The sequence below is a fragment of the Thunnus maccoyii genome, chromosome 18 (assembly GCF_910596095.1).
Source record: "Thunnus maccoyii chromosome 18, fThuMac1.1, whole genome shotgun sequence".
NCBI classification, from domain to species: Eukaryota; Metazoa; Chordata; class Actinopteri; order Scombriformes; family Scombridae; genus Thunnus; species Thunnus maccoyii.
The window spans coordinates 26,701,325-26,722,849 of NC_056550.1; the positions used below are offsets into that span (position 1 = coordinate 26,701,325).

At 39.6% G+C, this 21,525-nt stretch overlaps 1 protein-coding gene across 1 annotated transcript; it reads left to right on the forward strand.

Annotated features, from left to right (window-relative positions):
* The first annotated feature begins 234 nt into the window (after positions 1–234).
* Positions 235–17,779, forward strand: LOC121884458 (polycomb protein suz12-B-like). The gene is made up of 16 exons (XM_042393292.1): positions 235–915; positions 1,652–1,698; positions 1,833–1,897; positions 6,171–6,239; positions 6,734–6,783; positions 6,884–6,969; positions 7,145–7,391; positions 9,822–9,924; positions 10,048–10,153; positions 11,704–11,878; positions 12,072–12,160; positions 13,129–13,272; positions 15,655–15,812; positions 15,938–16,136; positions 16,938–17,017; positions 17,281–17,779. Exons 1-16 carry the CDS (start codon positions 744–746, stop codon positions 17,708–17,710), a joined length of 2,220 nt encoding a protein of 739 aa, XP_042249226.1. The 5' UTR covers positions 235–743; the 3' UTR covers positions 17,711–17,779.
* Positions 17,780–21,525: the final 3,746 nt, after the last annotated feature.

Genomic DNA, 21,525 nt, shown 5'->3' on the forward strand with positions numbered 1-21,525 from the left:
GATATCTCTGCAACACAATACATTCACGTCTTGAACATAACATCAAAACTGTTATTTCTTCATATTCTGTTGATAATTTCAGTTAATTTTTGAATGTTTTTAAGTAAAACTCTGGCCATATCTCACATAGTGCACCTTTAATGTCGCTATGATTACTACGCTAGCTATTAGAATTTATTTTGAAAATACTTACGGGATGACACTTGTCTTATTTTGTTGCTCTTTACAGTACCGCTAGCCCAAGTTGCAAACCGGCGCTCGGCGAGAAATAATGGAATTTTGGTGAAACTATGGTACCGAAACCGTTGAGGATGTATGCAGTTTTTGTGTTTAAGCAGTCGTCGTTTCGCAGAAGCTTTGGAGCTCTTTATTAGTGAAGTCAGAGCGCCGGGCAGAGCTAGCCGGCTAAGGAAGTTAGCCAGTTAGCTACCAAGCCGCGTCAGCTTGCCGGAGGCTGCGCTCTTGTTTCGCGCATTTCAAGCCTGCTCACCGGCCTCTCGAGCAGCGAAACCGGCACTTAAACGACAACGTTAGATCGTAGCTACACCCATGTCAAATATAAAACACTGAAACTCACGTAATCCGCTTTTAAAATGAAGCCTCGACGCCGTTTCTGCTAAGCGGCTTGTTTTCTGGAATCGCTGCTCTTTTGTTTTGACAAAGGAAGGACCGGAGTTTCTCTTTTTTTCACACCAGTTCACATCTGGTGGTTGGATAGTTTCTTTGGACATTTTGTCTTGGCAATGGCCCCACATAAGCAGAGCTCTTCAGGTGGAAGCCAGCCGGTGGGTTTTGGCTCTGGGGGGAAAGCTAACGGGTTATATCAGTCGTCCTCCGATGCGATGGCTGCAGCCAAGAAGCCCAACATGCAACTCATTCAAGCCGACCACGAGTTGTTCCTGCAGGCCTTCGAGAGTGAGTTACTGCTGCCAGCAAGTTGTTTGTTTAAATATATCATTAAGGTCACAGGGAAGCTTTATAGTGGCCATGTGAATGGTGAGATGAGTGGCTGCATAGCTGGAGGAATACATAATTTTACAGCTGTAGAGTTAACCTACTGCATACTTTCATCATCTTAGACGACTCATGTTCTTGCTACTACTGTACACTTTGAATTTTAGCCATGGTTAATGCTGATTTACTAGTAATTGTACGTGCTGCACTGCTGTCATACTTAACATTTTTTGTCGCATAACTTCTGGTAGCTGCATGTTTTCTGGTTGTTTTTGCATATTTCAATCAAGGGGAACTTACTAGATGAAGTAAAAGTTTTTGGGGCACAGGTAGATTATTAAGTCGTTCTGTTGTTCCTGTTCAACCACGTGTTTTAACTGTCTTCCAAGCACTGGAAGCTGGACTACAAGCAAGGATTGTTTCAAATAAAATGTCTTAAAATGACTTAAGAATACTCCAAATTGATGCCATCAAACGTCAAACTTTGCCAGCCCAATATGTGTATATATATGTATATAAATGTGAAGCAAAGACGTGCAGGCAGATCCTCACACTTGAGAAGATTTATTAACAAAGTTGACATGATCATTAACTAAGTGACTGATCAATCTGTGTTTGTCAGATTCAGAGTCTTCATTTTAAACGATGAACAATACATAAAGTAATGTGATGATGATGCAACTGTATTTATTCGCAGAGCCAACCCAAATCTACAGGTTCCTGCGCACCAGGAACTTGATAGCTGTGAGTGTCGCCTTCTCTTTGATATGGTCACATGATCAACTTTCCCATTTCAGATAAGTTCAAACTTTTCTGTCCCTCTTGGCATGTTGAAGTTGAACTGTAACCTCACTTTACTACGCCTTGTTACTTTTCAGCCTATATTCTTGCACAGGACACTCACCTACATGTCCCACAGAAACTCAAGGAATAACACCAAAAGGTAAAAAATGTGCTGTTCATTCATGTGCTGTTTTGTGTCCATTCATGATGGTTTTACAGTAGATTTTTTTTTTTTTTTTGACACAGAAAATCAAATCAGCTCTCCTGAGGCACCCTTGTGTTTTAGTCAAAGGATCTTATCTCGTGACTTTGTTTCTTTCTGCTTTAGGTTTCATAACTGTCGGATTGAAAGCTTGTGTTAAATAGTTTGTCTCTTAGAAAACAGGTCAACTGTTATCTTGAGTGAAAGTTAACCGACGTGTCGGCTGCTGTAGGTGGGGGCTGGCTGGATCAGTTAGAGCTCAGATAGGAGGGAAGTTTTCAGTTAGGCTGCTTTGCATACAGACGCCGCACACACAGAAACACACACACACAAAAAAGATCCATCTGGTACACATGCTACTGCTTGTGGTTCAGTCTGTGCTTAAAGAGTGTGTTAAAATATATGGAGGGACTTTGTCTGGTGTTATCACATGGGTTTTTAATGTTGATGCCAGCTCTGCAGGTCATGCAGTTTATACTGTGTTTAAAAGGGCGGGTTGAATAATTGTGATGGCTGATTTTTATCAATGAATATTCAATTAACACCAATCAGATGCAAGTTGAAAAATTGGTTTATAATTAGCTTTTTATTAGCAACCAAATTGTGTTATTGAGTATCTAAAACATACAGCTGGCACCAAATGTTTGATCTTGCACAACTGTTTGTGTTATGACTTTTGTAGAAAATTGTATAATTATCAGGAAAGTATTGTCTTGGGATTATTACCAAACCGCAAGTATCATGTTGTCACTGGTATCGAAAGATTACCTCCGATGTGAAAGACAAGCTGGCAGCTGTTTGTTTATGTTTGTTTTGTTGTTCACGTTGTCCAAAAACATATTTATGTGCAAAAGAAAAGTTCTTCTGCGTTTAAAGAAATTCTTACAGTATTTCATTTAGTAATCTACGGATATGTAATTCCTATTGTATTACAGCACAAGTTCATGTAATATTTTAAAGATTACATTAACAAGTTAAGTCTTTTGAAACCAATTTTCTTTGATTCGTCATTTATATTTTCTCATTATATCTTATCCTCTACGATCAATTAAAACTTAAAAGATATAGAGATGAATTATGTTGGCATGTTCAGAATAATTGTTATCTGAATCTGAAACAAGCTCATGTTTCGGGTTAAGTAGTTTTTTGTTTTTTGTTTTTTTCAATCTATTTTTTGGACATTGACTCATCAGACTGCTGCTTCTCTTCTTTGAGGTTCAGTAAGTTGTGTTCATTTCTCTGGACTTGGTCAGGGACTTAAAATGGCTGCCGTTAGATTAGTGTGTGTGTTATTCCTGATTTGAAGTGGATGTAGTGAACCAGGTGACGCGTCTCTGCCACTTGGCTCAGTTTCACTTTCTGCTTGCACTCGTGAACACTTCGGTCACATGAAACACTGCTTGTGATTCGATATGAATACGCTCCACATGGGGCCACTCCACAGTTCTGTATTAATCATTCACAGAGCATGAAAAACTGAAAAAAAAACAAACAAACAGAAACAAGGAAACAGGCAGGAGATTTCATAAATTAAATCAAATGCTGTTAATTTTCTGGACTTGTTTTGACTCGTTACTGAAAATCAAACTGGTTTAGTGTTCGTGCGAGGCGTTCCACGCCACGGTGGTGATATAGTGCGCCTCTTTATAAAGCTCTGTGCAAACAAAACACAGCTTCTCTCTTCTGTTGCCTTCTTGAAAGTGCCTTTTTTTTTTTTTAAAAAATGGGTCCATAACCCATCCTATCTGAGCTGGATCGCAAGTCTTTTAGGTGTTTTTTTTGTGTGTAACTGTGTACAATCATTTCCAACAGTAGAATAATGGTGCTCACGTTACAGAGTAATCTACCAGGAGTGAGCGAGTGCACATATTTGGTCAGTGTAATGCGTTGCTGGATGTTGTTGCCTTGTATTGCAGTAAAAGTTGAGCCAGAGTGACCCCCGCTTTATGAGCCAACACGGTGGTTTCATTAAAATGAAAAAGGAGGCCGCACTTACTGATGGCTTTGTTTTTTTTTTTTGTTTTTTTTTTTTTCATTCTGTGCCGCTTTGCACAGCCTCACAGGTGTTTTCACTTACTGTGGCTCATTAGACGTGCGCTCAGGTTGAAGTTGGGGCAGAGTTACGCTGGGATTTATGTGCGCTCACCAAACTCTGTATTAATGATGCACTCTAGTACCTGACCCGCTGGTTTGAGCCGGTTGGCTGTGGTAGCATCTGATTTTTTTTTTAAACGCAGCACACAAAACATCTCACTGAAGCCGATTTGAATCAACAGCTCTGTGCAGCAAGTAAACAATACACCTGCACACCTGTACCTATACCAACAGCAGCTGAACAGTACAGATTAGAGATAAAATGGCCAGGCTCATATACCAAATATATCAAGTTTATATGTATATCACATTTCAACAACAAGGCAATTCAAAGCGCTTTACATAGAGCATGAAAGGCATCAAGACAGAATATAAAAGCACCGTAAAAAGACATTTAAATACAATTTAAAAAGTGTTTAAATTTGGAAATAAAAAGAAACTCGAGTATAAGAGATAAAACAGGAGAATAACAGTTACAGTGTAGTGTAAGATATAACATCAGATCATCAGAAAATTTATCACACAATCGAATAATTTCATTGTTCCAGAAAAAAATGCCAAAATTTCACTGTCAAATGTGACTGTTTGATGCTTTTGTCAGACAGTACTGTGCAAAAGTTTTAGGCACTAAAAGTAAAGTGAGAATGCTCACAAAAATATTGCTATAAATTGTTTTAATTTATCAATTAACTTCTTACAAAGTTGAGTAAACAGCAGCAGTTCTCCTCGGTTCACTTTAACACAGTTTTTCATGGTAACTTGCAGGCAGGTTGTTGTAACCATCCTGGAGAAAGAATGTTCTTCTGTGGATTTATTATTTAGGCCATCTCAGGTGCTTCTTCATGTTAATCCCAGATCGACTCCATGATGTTGAGATCAGGACTCTGTGGGGGCCAAACCATACCATCCAACCATGTTGCAGGACTCAGTAGTTCTTTATGACTCTAGCTGTATGTTTGGGGTCATTGTCATGTCATGAATACATTTTGGACCGATCAGACACCTCTCTGATGCTATTGCATAATGGATAAGAATCTAAACATCTAGGGTGCCTAAAACTTTTGCACAGTACTGTCTATGAAAAGAGTATTTTGGGGTTCTTGACGTGTGATTGGATAAAAGAATACTTTACAAAATGTCAAATAATAATTGAAAAATGTCATCACAATTTCCCAAAACCTAAGTAAACATATTATAGACTAAAATATTAATCGATAACAAAAATAACAGTTAGTTACAGCCCTAATCTGTATATATGTTGGCTGATAAGTAACAAAAAAATGCAGGAAAGAAACTACGCAATAGGTATAAAGTAATTTAGAAACTGTGTCACCGTTACACAGATGAATTTTACACTGTAAAACATCCTGCTCTGTATGTAACCTGGTCACAATGTTGTTTTTTTTTCTTAAACAAATCGAATGGAGCCGTATCAGGATGTTTTGTCTATGCTTTACTATCAGATTTTTTTAAACTCTCAAAAAAATGATATCAGCCTCAAAAATCCAGTGTGGGTCAGGTTATATTACTAATGACTAATAAACACATATTTCACGCGGCTTTTTGTGGCTGAATCCAAATGGAAACGATTCTGGACTCTCTGCCAACGTTTAAAAGCGGTGAAAAGATTTAAGTTAAGTTTACAACAGCATCTCCACTACTCACTGCTGTTTTGATTATCAGCAAATATTGACTAAAACTCATATAACTGCTATGACGTTCACAGACCGCTGACTGTCTGGTACTTCATTGTTGATTCTTATGGCCTTTTTAATATTTGTTTGTTTCAGTTTTGTACTAGAACTCAGTTATGTGTGTTTCAAATTATACTGTGTTTATGTTACAGAGTATTTAAAGCATCTTTTGTTGAGTGATGTGTCTGTATTAGTATGAACTCAGCCTGAAGTACATTACAGTTGAGTTAGTGGGGAAAAGGTGACCATCAAAAGCAAATATTTGTTTAATAGACTTTGTCAATGGAGTCAATCTATGTCCAGAAAAAGTGCTCTGAAGTTTCTCTAGATTAAAAAAAATGTTCCTGTGTTTCGGTGATGTGTTATTCTGCCTGTAGTTTTGTCATTTTTGGGTGGTGGTGGTGGTGAGGTCACTAACACCTGCTGTTCGTCTGCATGTACAGGAAAAGCTCGAAGGTTGATAATCTGCTGTTCAAAGTGGAAAAAATGAGAGGCGAACAGGAGACTCACAGGTAAACATTCTCTCTCCGGTCTCTGTTAAGTTTCTAGAAAGCACTTATCTCTGCCAAAACTCCCCAGTGCTCCAAATATGACTCAATGTTCTGTTATCAAATTATCAAGATAAGCATATTTCCCAAATATAGAAGACCTGAAGATGTCAGTGGGGACATGCTGGCCTCAGTCAGTACTTTCCAACATATCAGTCCCATATCCTATCTATTGTTGGGAGTGTATACGTAGTTAGACTGTCCATGTGTATCAGTAAATGAATGAATAAACCAGTTTCCTGTCTTAATCATGCAACTTCCTGACTTAAAACTTGATTCAGGATTGGATAAATGATTAATTTCTTCTGTGAACACCAAAAAAAAAACAGGTCAACTTTTTGCAACTGCAGTTCTCAGACCATGTGAACTTCCTGTCTAGTGCATATTTGATCAAACATAACATCACCTATTAATATTTAATGGAAAAGTAATAAGTTTCTTCTGCTTTTTCTCTCCAGCTTGGCCTCTAATCTGCAGCTCACCTTTACTGGCTTCTTTCATAAAGCTGGTAAGTTTGTCCCTCTCAGACTTCCTTTTAGCTTTTGTCAGATTTGGCATTTCCACTGACTTCATGTCCTTTGTCTGGTTATGTATTATTGTGCTCTTAGGGAAGCCATCTCAGGACAGTGAGAATGAGCAGAACTCTGTTTCTCTGGAGGTGCTGCTGGTCAAAGTTTGCCACAAGAAAAGGAAGGTGTGTGCATGTCTTATCAACAAGTAACAAACAGGAGCCTTAGCTACTGAAAAGTGGACTTTGTGAAGTTTGCACACAACACCAGTGATGTCGTCGTGTTATTTTCTGCTTTATGAAGGTTAATTAGTGGAACATCAGAACTATAAACAAGCCCTTTTTCCTGTGTCCTGTCCAGGATGTGAGCTGCCCAGTAAAGCAGGTCCCTACAGGGAAAAAGCAGGTTCCTCTGAACCCAGACACAAGCGCGGGAGGCCAGGCCAAGCCAGGATCCTTCCCCTCCCTGCTGGTTCCCAGTAGCGAGTTTGAACCCAGCAACTCTCACATGGTCAAGTCTTACTCGCTGCTCTTCAGAGTATCGAGGCCCGGATACCCCCGAGCGCAGATCAACGGCCTGGCCAACGGAGAGACTCACCACAACAGAGGTACTGTTGTACTTGGGTCTTATTTTTGTAGTTTTTACTGTTATTTCTGTACGTATTATACATATCAGTGTATGTCTGAGATCTGGGAATGTGGCAAAAAAAAAAACTTAATTGGCATGAATATAAGACGATCCCTCCTCCCTTTCCAACACCTGTTTTTTGAAAAATACTTTTTGAAGATACAACATGCTTTCACACTCGTCTTGTTGGGAAAGTTTCCCAGAGATACTGTTAATCCAAGGTGAAGAGAGTCCTCATCCTCGAAGCCTTTTCTGTTGTAAATTTGAAATACTCCCATGAAAGCAGAACATAAATCCCACATTTGTGCATCTTGTCCATCAGTCACACACTCAAACTCTCTCTTGTCAGGCTTTTGGAAGCAGTCAAAATAATTTTCTTCGGCAGTTGACATTTTTCAGACTGTTTGAGCTCCTCGTCCTCTGTGACAGCAGTAATCCTTGGCTGCTTGACAGGCGATTCGGACCTCAAAGATGTCATTTTCATTTTTTTCCTCCGTCACAGAAAAAGGCAAGGCAAGTTTATTTGTATAGCACATTTCAACAGCAAGGCAATTCAAAGTGCTTTACATAGAGCATGAAAAGGCATCAAAACAGAATATAAAAGCAACACAAGTAAAAAGACATTTAAATACAATTGTACAATACAAGTGTTAAATTTGGAAACCAAAAGAAGCTAAAGAGGAATAAGACGGATAAAACAGGAGAATAACCCTCAAATTTGGTTTAATAAAAGGCAGCAGCAAACAGAAAAGTCTTCAGCTGTGACATAAAAGAAGAGTTGCAGTTTTCTGGGAGTTTGTTCGAGATACGTGGAGCATAAAAACTGAACAGGTTTAGTTTTTACTCTGGGGACAGAAAGCAGACCTGTCCCAGACCACCTGAGAGGTCTGGACGGTTCATAATGGAGCAGCAGATCAGAAATGTATTTCGGCCCTAAACCATTCAGTGCTTTATAAACCAACAGCAGTATCTTAAAATCAATTCTTTGACAGACAGGAAACCAGTGTAAAAATCTAAGAACTGGAGTGATATGATCCACTTTCTTGGTCTTAGTGAGGACTCGAGCAGCAGCGTTCTGAATCAGCTGCAGCTGTCTGATTGATTTTTTTTTAGGGAGACCTGTGAAGACAGCGTTACAGTAGTCAAGTCTACTGAAGATAAATACATGGACAAGTTTTTCCAAATCCTGCTGAAACATAAGTCCTTTGATTCTTGATATATTCTTTAGGTGATAGTAGGCTGACTTTGTAATTGTCTTAATGTGGCTGTTGAAATTCAGGTCTGAGTCCATGACTACACCAAGATTTCTGTCTTGGTTTTTAGTTTTTAATATTATCGATTGAAGCTGAGTGCTGACTCTTAAACACTCTTCCTTGGCTCCAAAAACAATTACTTCAGTTTTATCTTTGTTTAATTGAATAAAATTCTGGCACATCCAGTCGTTGATTTGTTCAATGCACTTACTCATATCGCTTGTGTTGGACCATGGTCCCCTGGTGATACGGTTATGTAAATTTGTGTGTCATCTGCATAACTGTGTTAACATATTTTGTTGTTGTCCATTATCTGAGCCAGTGGGAACATTGTAGATGTTGAACAGAAGAGGCCCCAGAATGGAGCCTTGGTGAACTCCGCATGTCATTTTTGTCCGCTCAGATGTGTAATTACCTATAGACACAAAATAGTCCCTGTCCTTTAAGTAGGATTCAAACCAGCTCAGTACTGTGCCAGAAGGTCCCACCCAGTTTTCCAGTCTGTCTAGTAATATGTTGTGGTCAACCGTGTCAAATGCAGATCCAGTAATACTAATACTGTAATACTGTCAGTATTACAGTATTAACACTGTCAGTGTTTAAGTGAATGTCATTGAAGACCTTAACAAGAGCAGTCCTGTTATGAAGATGTTACAAACCTTCAGAGAGTCCTTCAGGTTAAACTGAGCTAACCAAACACTTTTACAGCTGACTGACTTAAATACACTCGCTAGCCTAGCAACATTAATGCTAGAAACAACCCATAATGCAACACACCTTATTGGAGCCGGTGTCGCAGTGATACTCTCTCCATTCAGAGAGGATTTCTGATCATGTGAACACGTAATTGTCACGTCCTCAAATATAAGATGACGCCACCTTTTCAAGTGTGATTTCCAGAGTAAAATATCGTCTTACATTTGGGCTAGTACGATAAATCATATGACAATTTTTCATCATATCAAGAATTACACAACAAAAAAAAGAATCAAGTATCTTTTTTTCTTGATTGTGGGATATCAGAATGTGATCACCACACTGGTATCTGGTTGTTTGTGATCACCGAGGATACATTGATCAAATTTTCTGATCCTGACCTTCATCTTCAGCCTTGTGTGGCAGAGAAAGGGGTACATGTCACTGTGTGTCTGTTTCAGATTTTACAGAGGAAGTTATAAACAGGAAGAGGAGGAGCTCCTCTCTCAGGGAGGAGGGAGAAACCACATTTGTGGCTCAGATGACTGTCTTTGATAAAAACAGGTGAAAAGCACACACACACACACATATTGACACAAACTGTCACCTTCTTACAAACAGGAAAAAGTGTTGTTATAATCTCTTTTGCAGCAAGTGAAAAACTGTTGTCGTGTGCTTTTTGTGCAGACGTCTGCAGTTGTTAGATGGGGAATATGAGGTGTCTATGCAAGAGATGGAGGAGTGTCCCGTCAATAAGAAAAGGGCGACCTGGGAGACCATCCTGGACGGAAAGGTGTGTGCGAGAGAGAAACTTGTTAAAACAATATGAGGGAGGAAGCATTAATGTTGATCCAGCAAAGCTTCACACTGAAGATATTTCCACACGTCTAAATTAACGTGTACCTTATGGTTCAGTCCTTGTGTTTGTATTGTTTCGTGCACATCAAAGATTTAATTTTGTGCGATACAAGATTGTATCTCAACCTGTTCATTGAACAATCTGACTCATCTTCGCAGGCTGAGGTCAACCGTAACAAAAAAAGCCATCAGATCAAGTTGTCTGACATAAACAGGAAAGAGTCTTTTTTTACACTCATACAACAAAAATTTAGTGACCCTGTGAACATATAAAAACATGATCCTACCTTTAAACTCAATGTTAGTTGGTGAATCTTACCGTCCTCCATCTGCCTCATTAAGATAAGAGAAACCAATACTGCTAGAGCGATCGTAATGTTTTATATAATATAGAATAAATTAAATTAAGTAAAATGTTTCAGCTTGAAATGTCTCCTGTAATATTCATAGTCCATGAAAACTTGGGTTTAAGTCTTTCTCTGTACCGTTAAATATTCTTTAATAAACAAACGACATGTAGTTTAGTATCAAATTTAGATTAAAATGCTGCTAAATCCACTTCAGATCAGTGAGAAAAGCAATATCAAGAACAGGAATGCAAAAATAACCAAAACTATTTTAACTCTGGCAGAAAATAGTGTGTTAATGTAGGACCCCATGTCTGATAGTAAGAAATCTGACTGAGAAAATATGTTTTCAGGGCCTTTTAATGTAAATGTTATGTTGTCACCGTCATGGTGTCACACAAATACATTTACCAGGGATGTAAAAACTTAACATTTGTGAGAGTTAATGTTCATTTTTGGATTGTAAACACAGATGTTTCAGTATGGTTTTGGGACTCCTCTGAAAAGAGTCAATCTAGAGTTAACCTGGTTAATAGTCATGTTAAAAGTTAGGATAAGGCTACTGATATTCAATGTTCTTGTTCATGTCAACACATTTGCATGAAAAGACCAAAGTAAACAATGTGTTATTTTGTCTCCCAGAAGTTTCTAACTTCCAGACCCTGTCTGTGGCTTTCAGCTCCAAGCCCATTGTTTCCTTCTGAAAATCTCATCTTTAAAATTCTACCTCAATTATATATAGTCTCATTTTTTTAAAAAGGCTCAGTAATTTGTTAAAATAGCTGCACATTGTAGTTTTTAGCAAACATCATTCAAACAGGAGGAAATGGTGCATTTCTTGGGGACTATTTTCAGCGGTGGATGAATCAACATTTGGTTCTCTAGTCAGTACTTCTGGCAGCAGGATGGTGTGTGTGTGTGTGTGTGTGTGGGATTGAGTTAAAATAAACCGCAGTGTGTGTGTGTGTGTTCATGGTGATGAAAGAACATGTCACCCAGTGGGATGGTGTGACTCATTGATGTGTTTTTAATAGTTTTTGGACAACAATGAAGCTCTTTGGATACACAGACAATACAATATGACCAGATTTATCATTTTAAAGCAGGCGTAGTGAAACCATCTGCTCTCCTTCTGTAGCGCCTGCCTCCATTTGAGAGTTTCTCTCAGGGTCCCACGCTGCAGTTCACCCTGCGCTGGACCAGTGACTCCTCTGATCGCTCCACTGCACCTGTAGCTAAACCTCTGGCCACCCGCAACTCTGAGACCAACCAGGACCCCAGACCCAGCACCCTGAGAGCCACACACACACTGGGTGAGCAAAAGACAAAGTCACTCAAAAACCAGCAGCACATGTAATGATTTAGATTTTATAGCAAGAAATCTGTTTCTATACATATAAATAATTATAGTTAATCACAGTGGTGAAACTTTTCATCTGCTCTGTTAAAAGTGAATCATATGGTTCCATTTAAAACTCTTTGTCTTTCTCCTTTGTGCTGCTGCAGCTGTTAAAGAATCCATCAACGCTGACGTTCAAACTAGAAGAGAACTAATCTCAGCCGAGCCACGACAGAAACTACGGATCTTCTACCAGGTTAGAGTCTCACTTGACATCCACGTAGCATACCTTGATCTGCATTTGAGAGTCTGCATTTGACCTTATCACAGACTTATCATCGTTATAACTACAAATCACCAGGAATCAGATCATTCAAGAGGTAACATATTTTGTCGTTTTCCATAATCTGAGCTAGTGGTAGCATGTAGATATTGAACAGAAGAGGACCCAGAATGGAGCCTTGGGGAACTCCACATGTCATTTTTGTCCGCTCAGATGTGTAATTAACCTATAACCTATGTAACCTATAGACAAAAAGTTTTATGACCCACATCTTCTTATTTATCATCTTAACCAAACATTATCACGTCACTTATCTGTCATTGTTCCACTTTGCGTCCTGAAATTATGGAAATATCAGGATTGTCCTTGGATTCACATGAGGCTGCAGCGTTATGTAATCAAACTCGGCATGAATGAAGCCGAGTTTTAACACTAATTCACACCAGAGGCGAGACATCAGTTCCATCCACTGCACCAGTGTTAGCACAGCTAGTGTCCTCACCACCAGCTGAGCTGAGAGGACAGCTGCTGGCTGAAACGATGATGTTATGGAGCCTTACCAGTGAGCTATTAGCACCAGGGCCCTTGAACTGGCCGAATGAACCTGTTAGTTCCTGTTAGTAGTTACACCTGTGCTTTTCCTGCTGTGGTCAACCCAATTTTATGTATTTCCCCCACCAGCTATAGCTTCATGTGTCCAAAGTCAAACTGGAAACCTTGATTAAAAATAGTTTATATATTTATAATGTAGAGAAACAAACACTTTTATGTCTGTGACCAAGAGCGGAAAAATTCAGTTTCTAATATGAGTTTGCCTCCGTCTCTGCTCAGGGTTCAGTAGGCGTTTTTGTCTCTCTCTCTCTCTCTCTCTCTCTCTCTCTCTCTCTCTCTCTCTCTCTCTCTCTCTCTCACACATCCATCATCTGTGTTTTTCTGTCCAGTTCCAGTACAACCACAACACTCGGCAGCAGACGGAGGCCAGAGACGACCTCCACTGTCCCTGGTGTACCCTCAACTGCAGGAAGCTCTACAGTCTGGTCAAACACCTCAAACTGTCCCACTCCCGCTTCATCTTCAACTACGTGGTGAGACGGACTTACACCGGAAATATCCTGACAAATTAAGAAAACTACTGAGTCAAACTAAAACTAAAAGTTTAAAAGAAATAGAAACTGAAAAAGTAGCTCATGTGAAATTTGCTGACTGTAAAATAACCGACGTCTTAAAAGCTAAATATTGGTGTGTTGACTATAAAAGGATAAAAGACCGAGACAAATGGCAAAACAAAACCTGCATAAACAAAGTAAAGTCTCAGATAACTCGCATTTAGCTATATATAATAGTGTCTATATTAATAATTGATTATTGACAAGATGATGAAATCAGTAAGTATTTAGTATAAGTATAAATAAATGTAAAAGCCAAACAAACCATCCATCTGCATTAATATCTCAATTCAATAGTAATAATAATAAAAATAATGATGCACTTACAGCACTTATACATGCGTGAATCAAGATTAAAAAGTGTATTTACAAAGTAAGCAGGCGATGTAAGATACAAAAATGAGATAATATACTAACATACTACACAAGAAATATAATAAGATAAAAGATTTAAATAAAAAAAACATACACTGATTACATTACTTGACCACCATCTTTTTTTTTTTTTTTTAAATAGAAAGTATCAGTGCCCACATTCATCAAATAAAAGAAAAAATATTAAGTGTGTTATCAATACTTTGACGACAGACGCTACTATCATAACCTGAAAGTGTCTGTGAGTCTGCAGCAGAGTGAGACGTCTGTCCTCCCTCCTGCTCTCTGCTGTAAACACACGTAGCTGTTAGCGAGCAGCTGCTCTCATGTCTCCCCGGATCTCGGTGCTTGTTTTTTCTGCAGAAACTCTCCCGTTTTCTGCCTGTTAAGCCTGCTCTCTCTCCGGATGGTAGAGAGAGCAGGCTTAACAGGCGCCACAGCCCGGCTGTACGCAGAGGACGACCTGCTGGCAGCAGCCTGACGCCCGCCGTCACTAACTCTTAAATAAGGGGAAGAGCTAAACTAAAAATCTAACGTTAAAGATCAAAGTAAGCTCTCTACAGATATTGAGCACCATCTTATCTTGTGAAATGTCTGGTCTAACTGGTAACACCGGTGTTGTGACAAGTTAATTAACCAGTGGGGAAGTTTCCTCACCGCGGCGTCCCTACATTTAACTGCACAGCAACACAACATCCTCAATCCTTAGACTCTCCTTAGACGTTGATAACAAAGGTGTGAAATGATGAGAAGTTTGAGTGATTTTTAAAAATGTCACAGAGGCGGCGAAAGTCTTGATTCATGACAGGTTATAACTGTTGTGGATATTTCTGAGCAATGGTCAACACTTCAGTGGAGAGAAGCACACACGAGCCTTCGATGTCTTAATGCTGAGAATGTTTATTGTAAGTTACTTGATGAAGGAGAACCGAAAACAGCGAACATCCAAGTTGGTGTAACTCGGATGCTGTTTCTTCCCGTTCTGCCCTCTGACAGTCTGAGTGTTTAACTCAAGCAGATCGGCCTACGATATGAAAAATCAGTCTAATCGGCTCACTAGTTTCTATTTGGCTACACATTCCACCTATCTTTGTTGTCTTGGCCTACCATGGCACTGCTGATATACTCTTTATCAGAGAGGTTTCTGCTTTCACCAAAACATCACAGACCAGCTGACATCTCGAGGAGAGATTAAGAATTACAGCGTGACCTCAAGGCGTCGTCTTGACCCGATGTCACTCCAACCTGTAACCCCTAAAGACGGAAAACTCCATAACAATATCCACATTTGTTCAAATTACAAAGCTTTAATCTGAGGTGTTTTACAACATTTTTTCTTCAAGTTGTCTGACTAGAGCTTTATTTCTCCCTCTCATGCAAATAAACGCTACAGAATGTGAACATAGTCGGATTCGAATATGAATTTATTGAATATAAATTGTTTTCAATTAAAATATTTAAAAAAAAAAAAGATTTATCCATTATTTGGTCCAGTTATACATTTGTAAAAATTTCTTATCATCCGATCCCTACTGATCGTCACCGTGTTCTTCATCAATATTTGAGGATGTATGTTCAAATACTGCAGTGATTAGTTATAATAATTAATAAACTGACAGAAAATTAGTCATTTTGATAATCAATTAATCTTTTTATTTATGTTTTTTAAGGAAAAAAGACCCAATTGTCTGGTTACTGTTTCTTAAATGAACAGAATTTGACATTTGAAGACGTCACCTTTGACTTCAGGAAACAATTATCAACATTTTTCACCATTTTCTGACATTTTATAGACCAAACAACTAATTGATTAATAAAGGAAAATAATCAACATGACATTAATAATCCAGTCTGGAGTCCACTGTGGTTTACTATGTTGTTTTGATGTTTTTTTATTTACACACACCTCTTTGTGACCTCTGGCAGCCGCATCCTAAAGGAGCGAAGATCGAGGTGTCTATCAACGAGAGCTACGATGGTTCATATGCAGGAAACCCTCAGGACATCCACAGCCAGCCGGGCTTCGCTTTCAGCAGGAACGGCCCCGTCAAAAGAACCGCTGTTACTCACATTCTGGTCTGCAGGTACTGACTGAAACATTTACTCTCTATTTTCATCATTTAGCTTCTCTACGAGCCTTATTTCCTAACAAGGATGCCAAGAATATCTGAGGATTTAACCCGCTGTCCCGTCTCTGTTCTCCGTCCAGACCTAAAAGGACAAAGCCGAGTCTGTCTGAGTTTCTGGAGTCGGAGGACGGTGATCCGGAGCAGCAGAGGCCGTACATCAGCGGACACAACCGCCTCTACTTCCACAGTGACAGCTGCGTGCCGCTGCGGCCTCAGGAGATGGAGGTGGACAGCGAGGATGAGAGGGACCCCGACTGGCTCAAAGAGAAGACCGTAAAGGTCAGTTTACTCTTCGTGGGGAGTCCCGCTAAGCATGTGGAAACAGACAGTTGCGGGTATGAATGTCTGTTTCAGGAAAAGTCGGGAAGGTGAGTGAGGGAGGTTATCTCACAGGTCCCCCAAATACTGCATTTCCAGAGCGCCCCTTTAATCTGTCAGCACCAAATAACATAAAGCATAAAATAAACCGCAGGTCACATGATGCTGTTGCACCCAGAAAGAAAAGAAGAAACACTCCTCACATTCAAAAAAAATTGCTATTTGAATGATCACATGTTCAGTATATAATTACAATCCACCAAGAGCTCAATAAAGATTATTTTCATGTGAGAGAGACGCCATGTTTGGATCCTCATCCAGTGTTTAATACGTCCATGGAGCTTTGTTTTGTTGTTTGTCTCACACACACACACACACGTGTGCATAGTACAATAAGAAAAAGTATGAAACCATTTCTTTTTTCTTTTTGTTGATGTGACTTTTTTGTCTCTTGCCTGTTTTGTTGCTTCTTCTTCTTGTCTTCTCCTGCGTGGTTTCCGTGTTAATCACTTATCTTGCACTATCAATAAAAAAAAAACAACAACAGTGAATTTAAATCGTGCCTCAGCTTTCTCAGAGACTCTAGATTCATTCCTGTGATATTACTCTGGAAGCTGCAGCCACAGACGCTTCACTGCGTTTTTCAGTCAATTACTTTGGGAAAACTAATAATATAATTAAGTAATAATATTCCTCTTCACTTGTATTGACTTGGAATAAATATCACCCACATCCTGTCTGACTGCTCTGCTCTCACTGCAGCAAATCGAGGAGTTCACTGACGTCAACGAGGGCGAGAAGGAGATCATGAAGCTGTGGAACCTGCACGTCATGAAGCACGGGTGTGTGTGTGTGTGTGTGTGCGAAAGCCGCTTAAAGCCTCGGGCGCTGCACGATTGTTGACTTATTTAAAACTCTCAGTTTGTTTTGGCCTAATTCTTCTAAAAAATAATATCTCATGTGTAAACTGAGGTTTTACAGTTTATATAAGACACAGCTGATTTCTCACAGTCAACTGGTCTCTTCTGAGCATGTAAACACATTAGATGGTGTATTTAGAGACAAGTTTCAACCATCGTATTAACTCTGTCTGTCCTCCTTCCAGCTTCATAGCCGACAACCAGATGAACAAGGCCTGCCTGGTGTTCGCCGAGCACCACGGCGCCTACATCGTCCAGCACAACCTCTGCCGCAACTTCCTGCTTCACCTGATCAGCATGCACGACTTCAACCTGATCAGCACGACGACCATCGACCGGGCCATGGCGGGACTCCGCCTCATCCAGAACCAGGCCGCTCAGAGAAGCAAAGACAGAGGGGTGGGGGGTGAGGAGGAGGTGGAGGACGAGGAAGAGGAGGAAGAGGAGGACTGGGAGACGGCCGTGGAGTCCCAGCCGGAGCCGGATCCCGATCCCGATCCCGATCCGTCTGAGTATAAACCCTGTAGCGATGAGACTAGCGGTGGCGGCGGCGGCGGCTGCCTGGAGAATGGAAACCAGCGGGAGCAGAAACTCTCCGGTCCGGATTCAGACTGAGAGTCGCTGTTTTTGGCAGAAGTTCAACCGGAGAGCCACAAAGATCCCAAACAGGACGTTGGGTTTTGGGGAAAAAAAAAAAAAAAAAAAAAAAAAAAGGCAGGCGGCAGAGGCCAGAATCAACAAACAAAACACACACACACACAGGTTACTGCAGGGATGATGTTTTCAAAGGCAGGTAACATCGTAAACTAGACAAACTTTTAATTATGGAAGGTGTTTTTTTTTCACATTTTTACATTGAAGAGACACTTCAGAAGCATTTTATAACTTGGGGGGGGGGGGGGGGGGGGGAGTCAGACATTCAGAAAACTTGAAGCTATGAAATCATTATTTTCTCCCACATAGTGTCCGGACAGATTCCCACACTAGGGTTCATTCAGCTCACAACCAAATACTGCCACATGTTCTTCTTCTCCTTTTCATTTCCAGCCCACCAGCTTTATTAACTACGGATCAGTCCACAAAACAAATCCAGTCCTCCTCGGTCTGGATTTTGTGGACTGAACTGAGCCGAGCACAGATTTTTAGGATTTTTTTTTTTGTGATCTCGAAGTTTGGAAATCTGCTTTGACATATTTTTTCTGCAGCGGTTTTGGAAGGTTCAACAGGGAAACATCTGATCACATCTGGCTGCTGGACTCTTTTTTTTTTTTTTTTTTTTCACCGTGTTTTAGAAAAAAAAAACAAAACGATAAAGCTGATCGACTTACAGACGCAGCTTTTCCTTCTCGCCTCAACAAACACCGACTCTTCTCTAAACTGTAATTTTCAAAATCTGACGCCGCACGCGCTCAGATGTTAAAAACTCGCGGTTTGATTTTTGTGCTCCGTCAACAGAAAACTTCATATGGGATCATTTCTGTCGTCTTCCTCGGTGTGAACTTCCGGGGTAACACTCCACCAAAGGTTTTTCTTTCTAATCGCTGAGTGTGTTTACATGCACGTTAGTGTCACAGGACTCCGATCCAGGTCTCCAGGTCCTGCTCTGAACCTCAACAGTCGACATGAAGCCGCTTCGGTTTCTGGCTCCCTGAACTCTGCTGCTCTTTCACGCCATTTTTTTTTTTGTGGATTTCGGTCTCAGAACATTTAATTCTTAATGATTCACTCGTTACTGATATCAGACTTTCACTTCACCACATTGATCATCATTATATTGTTATTTATCATGATGCTTAGTTTGTTTGTTTTTTTAAGTGCTGAGTGACTTGAGTCGAATACAAACCCGCTCAGTATCCGGTTTGAGGGCTCAGCTGAGACTCTGTAAGCAGGCAAATAAACTGGATTTACCAGGGAAAAAAGCAGATAAGAAGTGGGACACTAGTGTGCATGAACTCACACTTCCGGTTCATTTCTACTACTGGTGCTAGATTTTATTTTTTAATCACTCAGAGTAAATAAGTCTCGGCCCACTTCTTACAGCGACCTCCACTGCCAGCGCTCGCAAACACCAGGATGCATCACTGCTTTTTTTTTTGTTTGTTTGTTTGTTTCTCCGCTGAGCCCGGAAGTGTCACGTTTCATCCTCCGTCTTTGAAGTCCAAAAATCAAGAGAGAGAATCTGTTGTCGCGTTAACAGAGTGACGCAGTGTCGCGTTTCAGTAGCTCTCAGAATTGCAGCCCTTATTTTGAAAAGTGTCGTGTGAGTCGAGTGTTTGTTTGGAGTCGAGGAGCGTAGATGTGGAGGTGCAGGTTCAGTCCACAAAAAGGCCACGCTGAGTTTGTTGATCCACAGTGAATGAATTATCAAAAATAATTTACTGATTCTACTTTTTCAAGGTGTTTATCCAGGTGCTGGTTCCAGATTTTCTTTAATTGAGGAAATTGCTGCTTTTGTTTTGAAATCATTATAAACTGAATACTTTTGGACAGTTAAACAAAACGACTCTGGGAACAGCTGATGGGTGTTGTTCCCTCCTTTTATCAACTTAAATGGTTAATTAACAAAAGAATGATTAATGAAGAAGGAGGCAGAGCCTGAAACAGCACACAGCTAGATATCAATCAATCAATATCATCATTAACTGGAGTTGAGCAAATAGCCGCGTATTTCTTTTATCATTTGTCATTTTTGGTATATTTTTCCTCGTGTTGTTTCTGCAACCGCCCACTGCAACTCTTATGTATATAAAACTCTGTGAAACTATGTGTAATAAATTAGCTTTGGATTATGATTGCTTGGAAACCAGCTGGAGGGTTTTTGTAGTTTCTTAGTTTACAGACCAAAGGGGATGAATTTGCTGCAGATTTCTCCGCTCTTGTGAAAATGTTCTTGCTTTTTTTTTTTTTTTTTTTTTTTTTTTTTTAAAAAAAAAAAAGGAAGAAAAAAAAAATCTTCAGAGCAGACTCAGGCTGCATCTGTGAACTGGCACCATGTGACCCGGTGTCCTCACTGCCTTGAAATCTGAAAATTTGGCATCAGTGAGAGAAACAGCACATAGTTCAGACGCTGATGCTGCATTAAAGTTGAAGTTTTACTGCTCCATATTTAACAGATGATATGCAGTACGAGCCTGCAGATGTAGCCAGCTGTCGGGACTGACATGGGAACTGATCATATTTCGAGGTTTGATAGGAACTTCTCGTTTTATAGCCCCGCTCTTTATAAAAAAAAAAAAAAAAAAGCTTTACATCAATCAGAGATCTGACGGTGACAAATCCAGCACGCAGAGGTCTGGTTCGCTGTTTGGGTTCATATATGTGACAGTTCTGAGTGACGTGCAGAGCACTTTTTGGTTTGGATGGAGCCTTCTGTAGATTTTTAAAGGGTTTTTTTTTTTTGTCCGTTCACGAGACCAGCAGCATTTTGCACAAGATGGGAGGAGCCATGTCAAGAAAACAAGACTTTTCTTCAAACAATAATGTAAAACCAGCTTGACGTTGTGAACTTTTGAGTTGAGTCAGAATGGTTTTCTATTAAAAGAACAATTTTGTACTGTTGTCGACCACATGGTCTCTTTCTTTCTTTCAGTAACGTTTTGTTTTATTAAGCTGCTGACTTATTAAATTCTCTCCGGCGATATTATGCATTAATCAAGCTACTCAACACACTGTCGACCTCTTTAAAGCTGAGTTATCACCATGTAGTTTGTATCAATGCCTTGATTCAACAAAGTCACGTAATTCCACCACGAACGGCGTCTCGCTGTAACGAGTTAGTGTTTGTTTTCAATGTAAAATCATGAGTTCAGTGCGGCCACACTGCAAAACCTCTGTTTATTATAAAAGGTTTATTTTGATCATTGATCTATTAAGGTAAAGAAATTTAAAATTAAAAGGGATTAATTGGCATGACTGTAATATACATTTGTCTACTCGTCATTTTTGAAAGTTATTTGATCATAAAAGCATCCTGCTGGTTTTCCTCCAGTGGTTTACAGATCTCTATTTCTTTAACTGGGTGTAAAACTAAAAACATTAATCATATTGAAAATTGATTTTTAAGATTTCAATGTGTAGGCCAGAGCATTTTTTTAAAAAAAACAGTTCTAGAAAACCATAAAAAAGAGGCTGTTTATGAATAATTTGTCATAGAATATGTTGTTTTTTTTTAGTATCTCTGCCCCACTTCAACCTGAGAAAAAGTGAAAAACTCCTGAGTGAGTGTGCAGGATCTTTATTTAGTACCTGTTATTTCACATTATTTCGTGCTTTACTTAATAAATTTGTAAGACAATAAACTAATACATACACAAAGCATAGAAAGTTGAAGAAAGCTCATTTTTGCCCCTGGTCCAACTGATTTTAAATTTGTTTCATACTTGTAGAGTAATTCTGCAAAAATCAAGTCCACACTCACTGCATCAAAGTGA

Excerpts from the sequence above, each read along its gene's own strand:
- LOC121884458 (XM_042393292.1), top strand. The coding sequence starts at position 744 with ATGGCCCCACATAAGCAGAGCTCTTCAGGTGGAAGCCAGCCGGTGGGT. Across the intron at positions 12,161-13,128 it reads AACTACGGATCTTCTACCAG|TTCCAGTACAACCACAACAC; the intron begins GTTAGAGTCTCA and ends TTTTCTGTCCAG. Across the intron at positions 13,273-15,654 it reads GCTTCATCTTCAACTACGTG|CCGCATCCTAAAGGAGCGAA; the intron begins GTGAGACGGACT and ends GACCTCTGGCAG.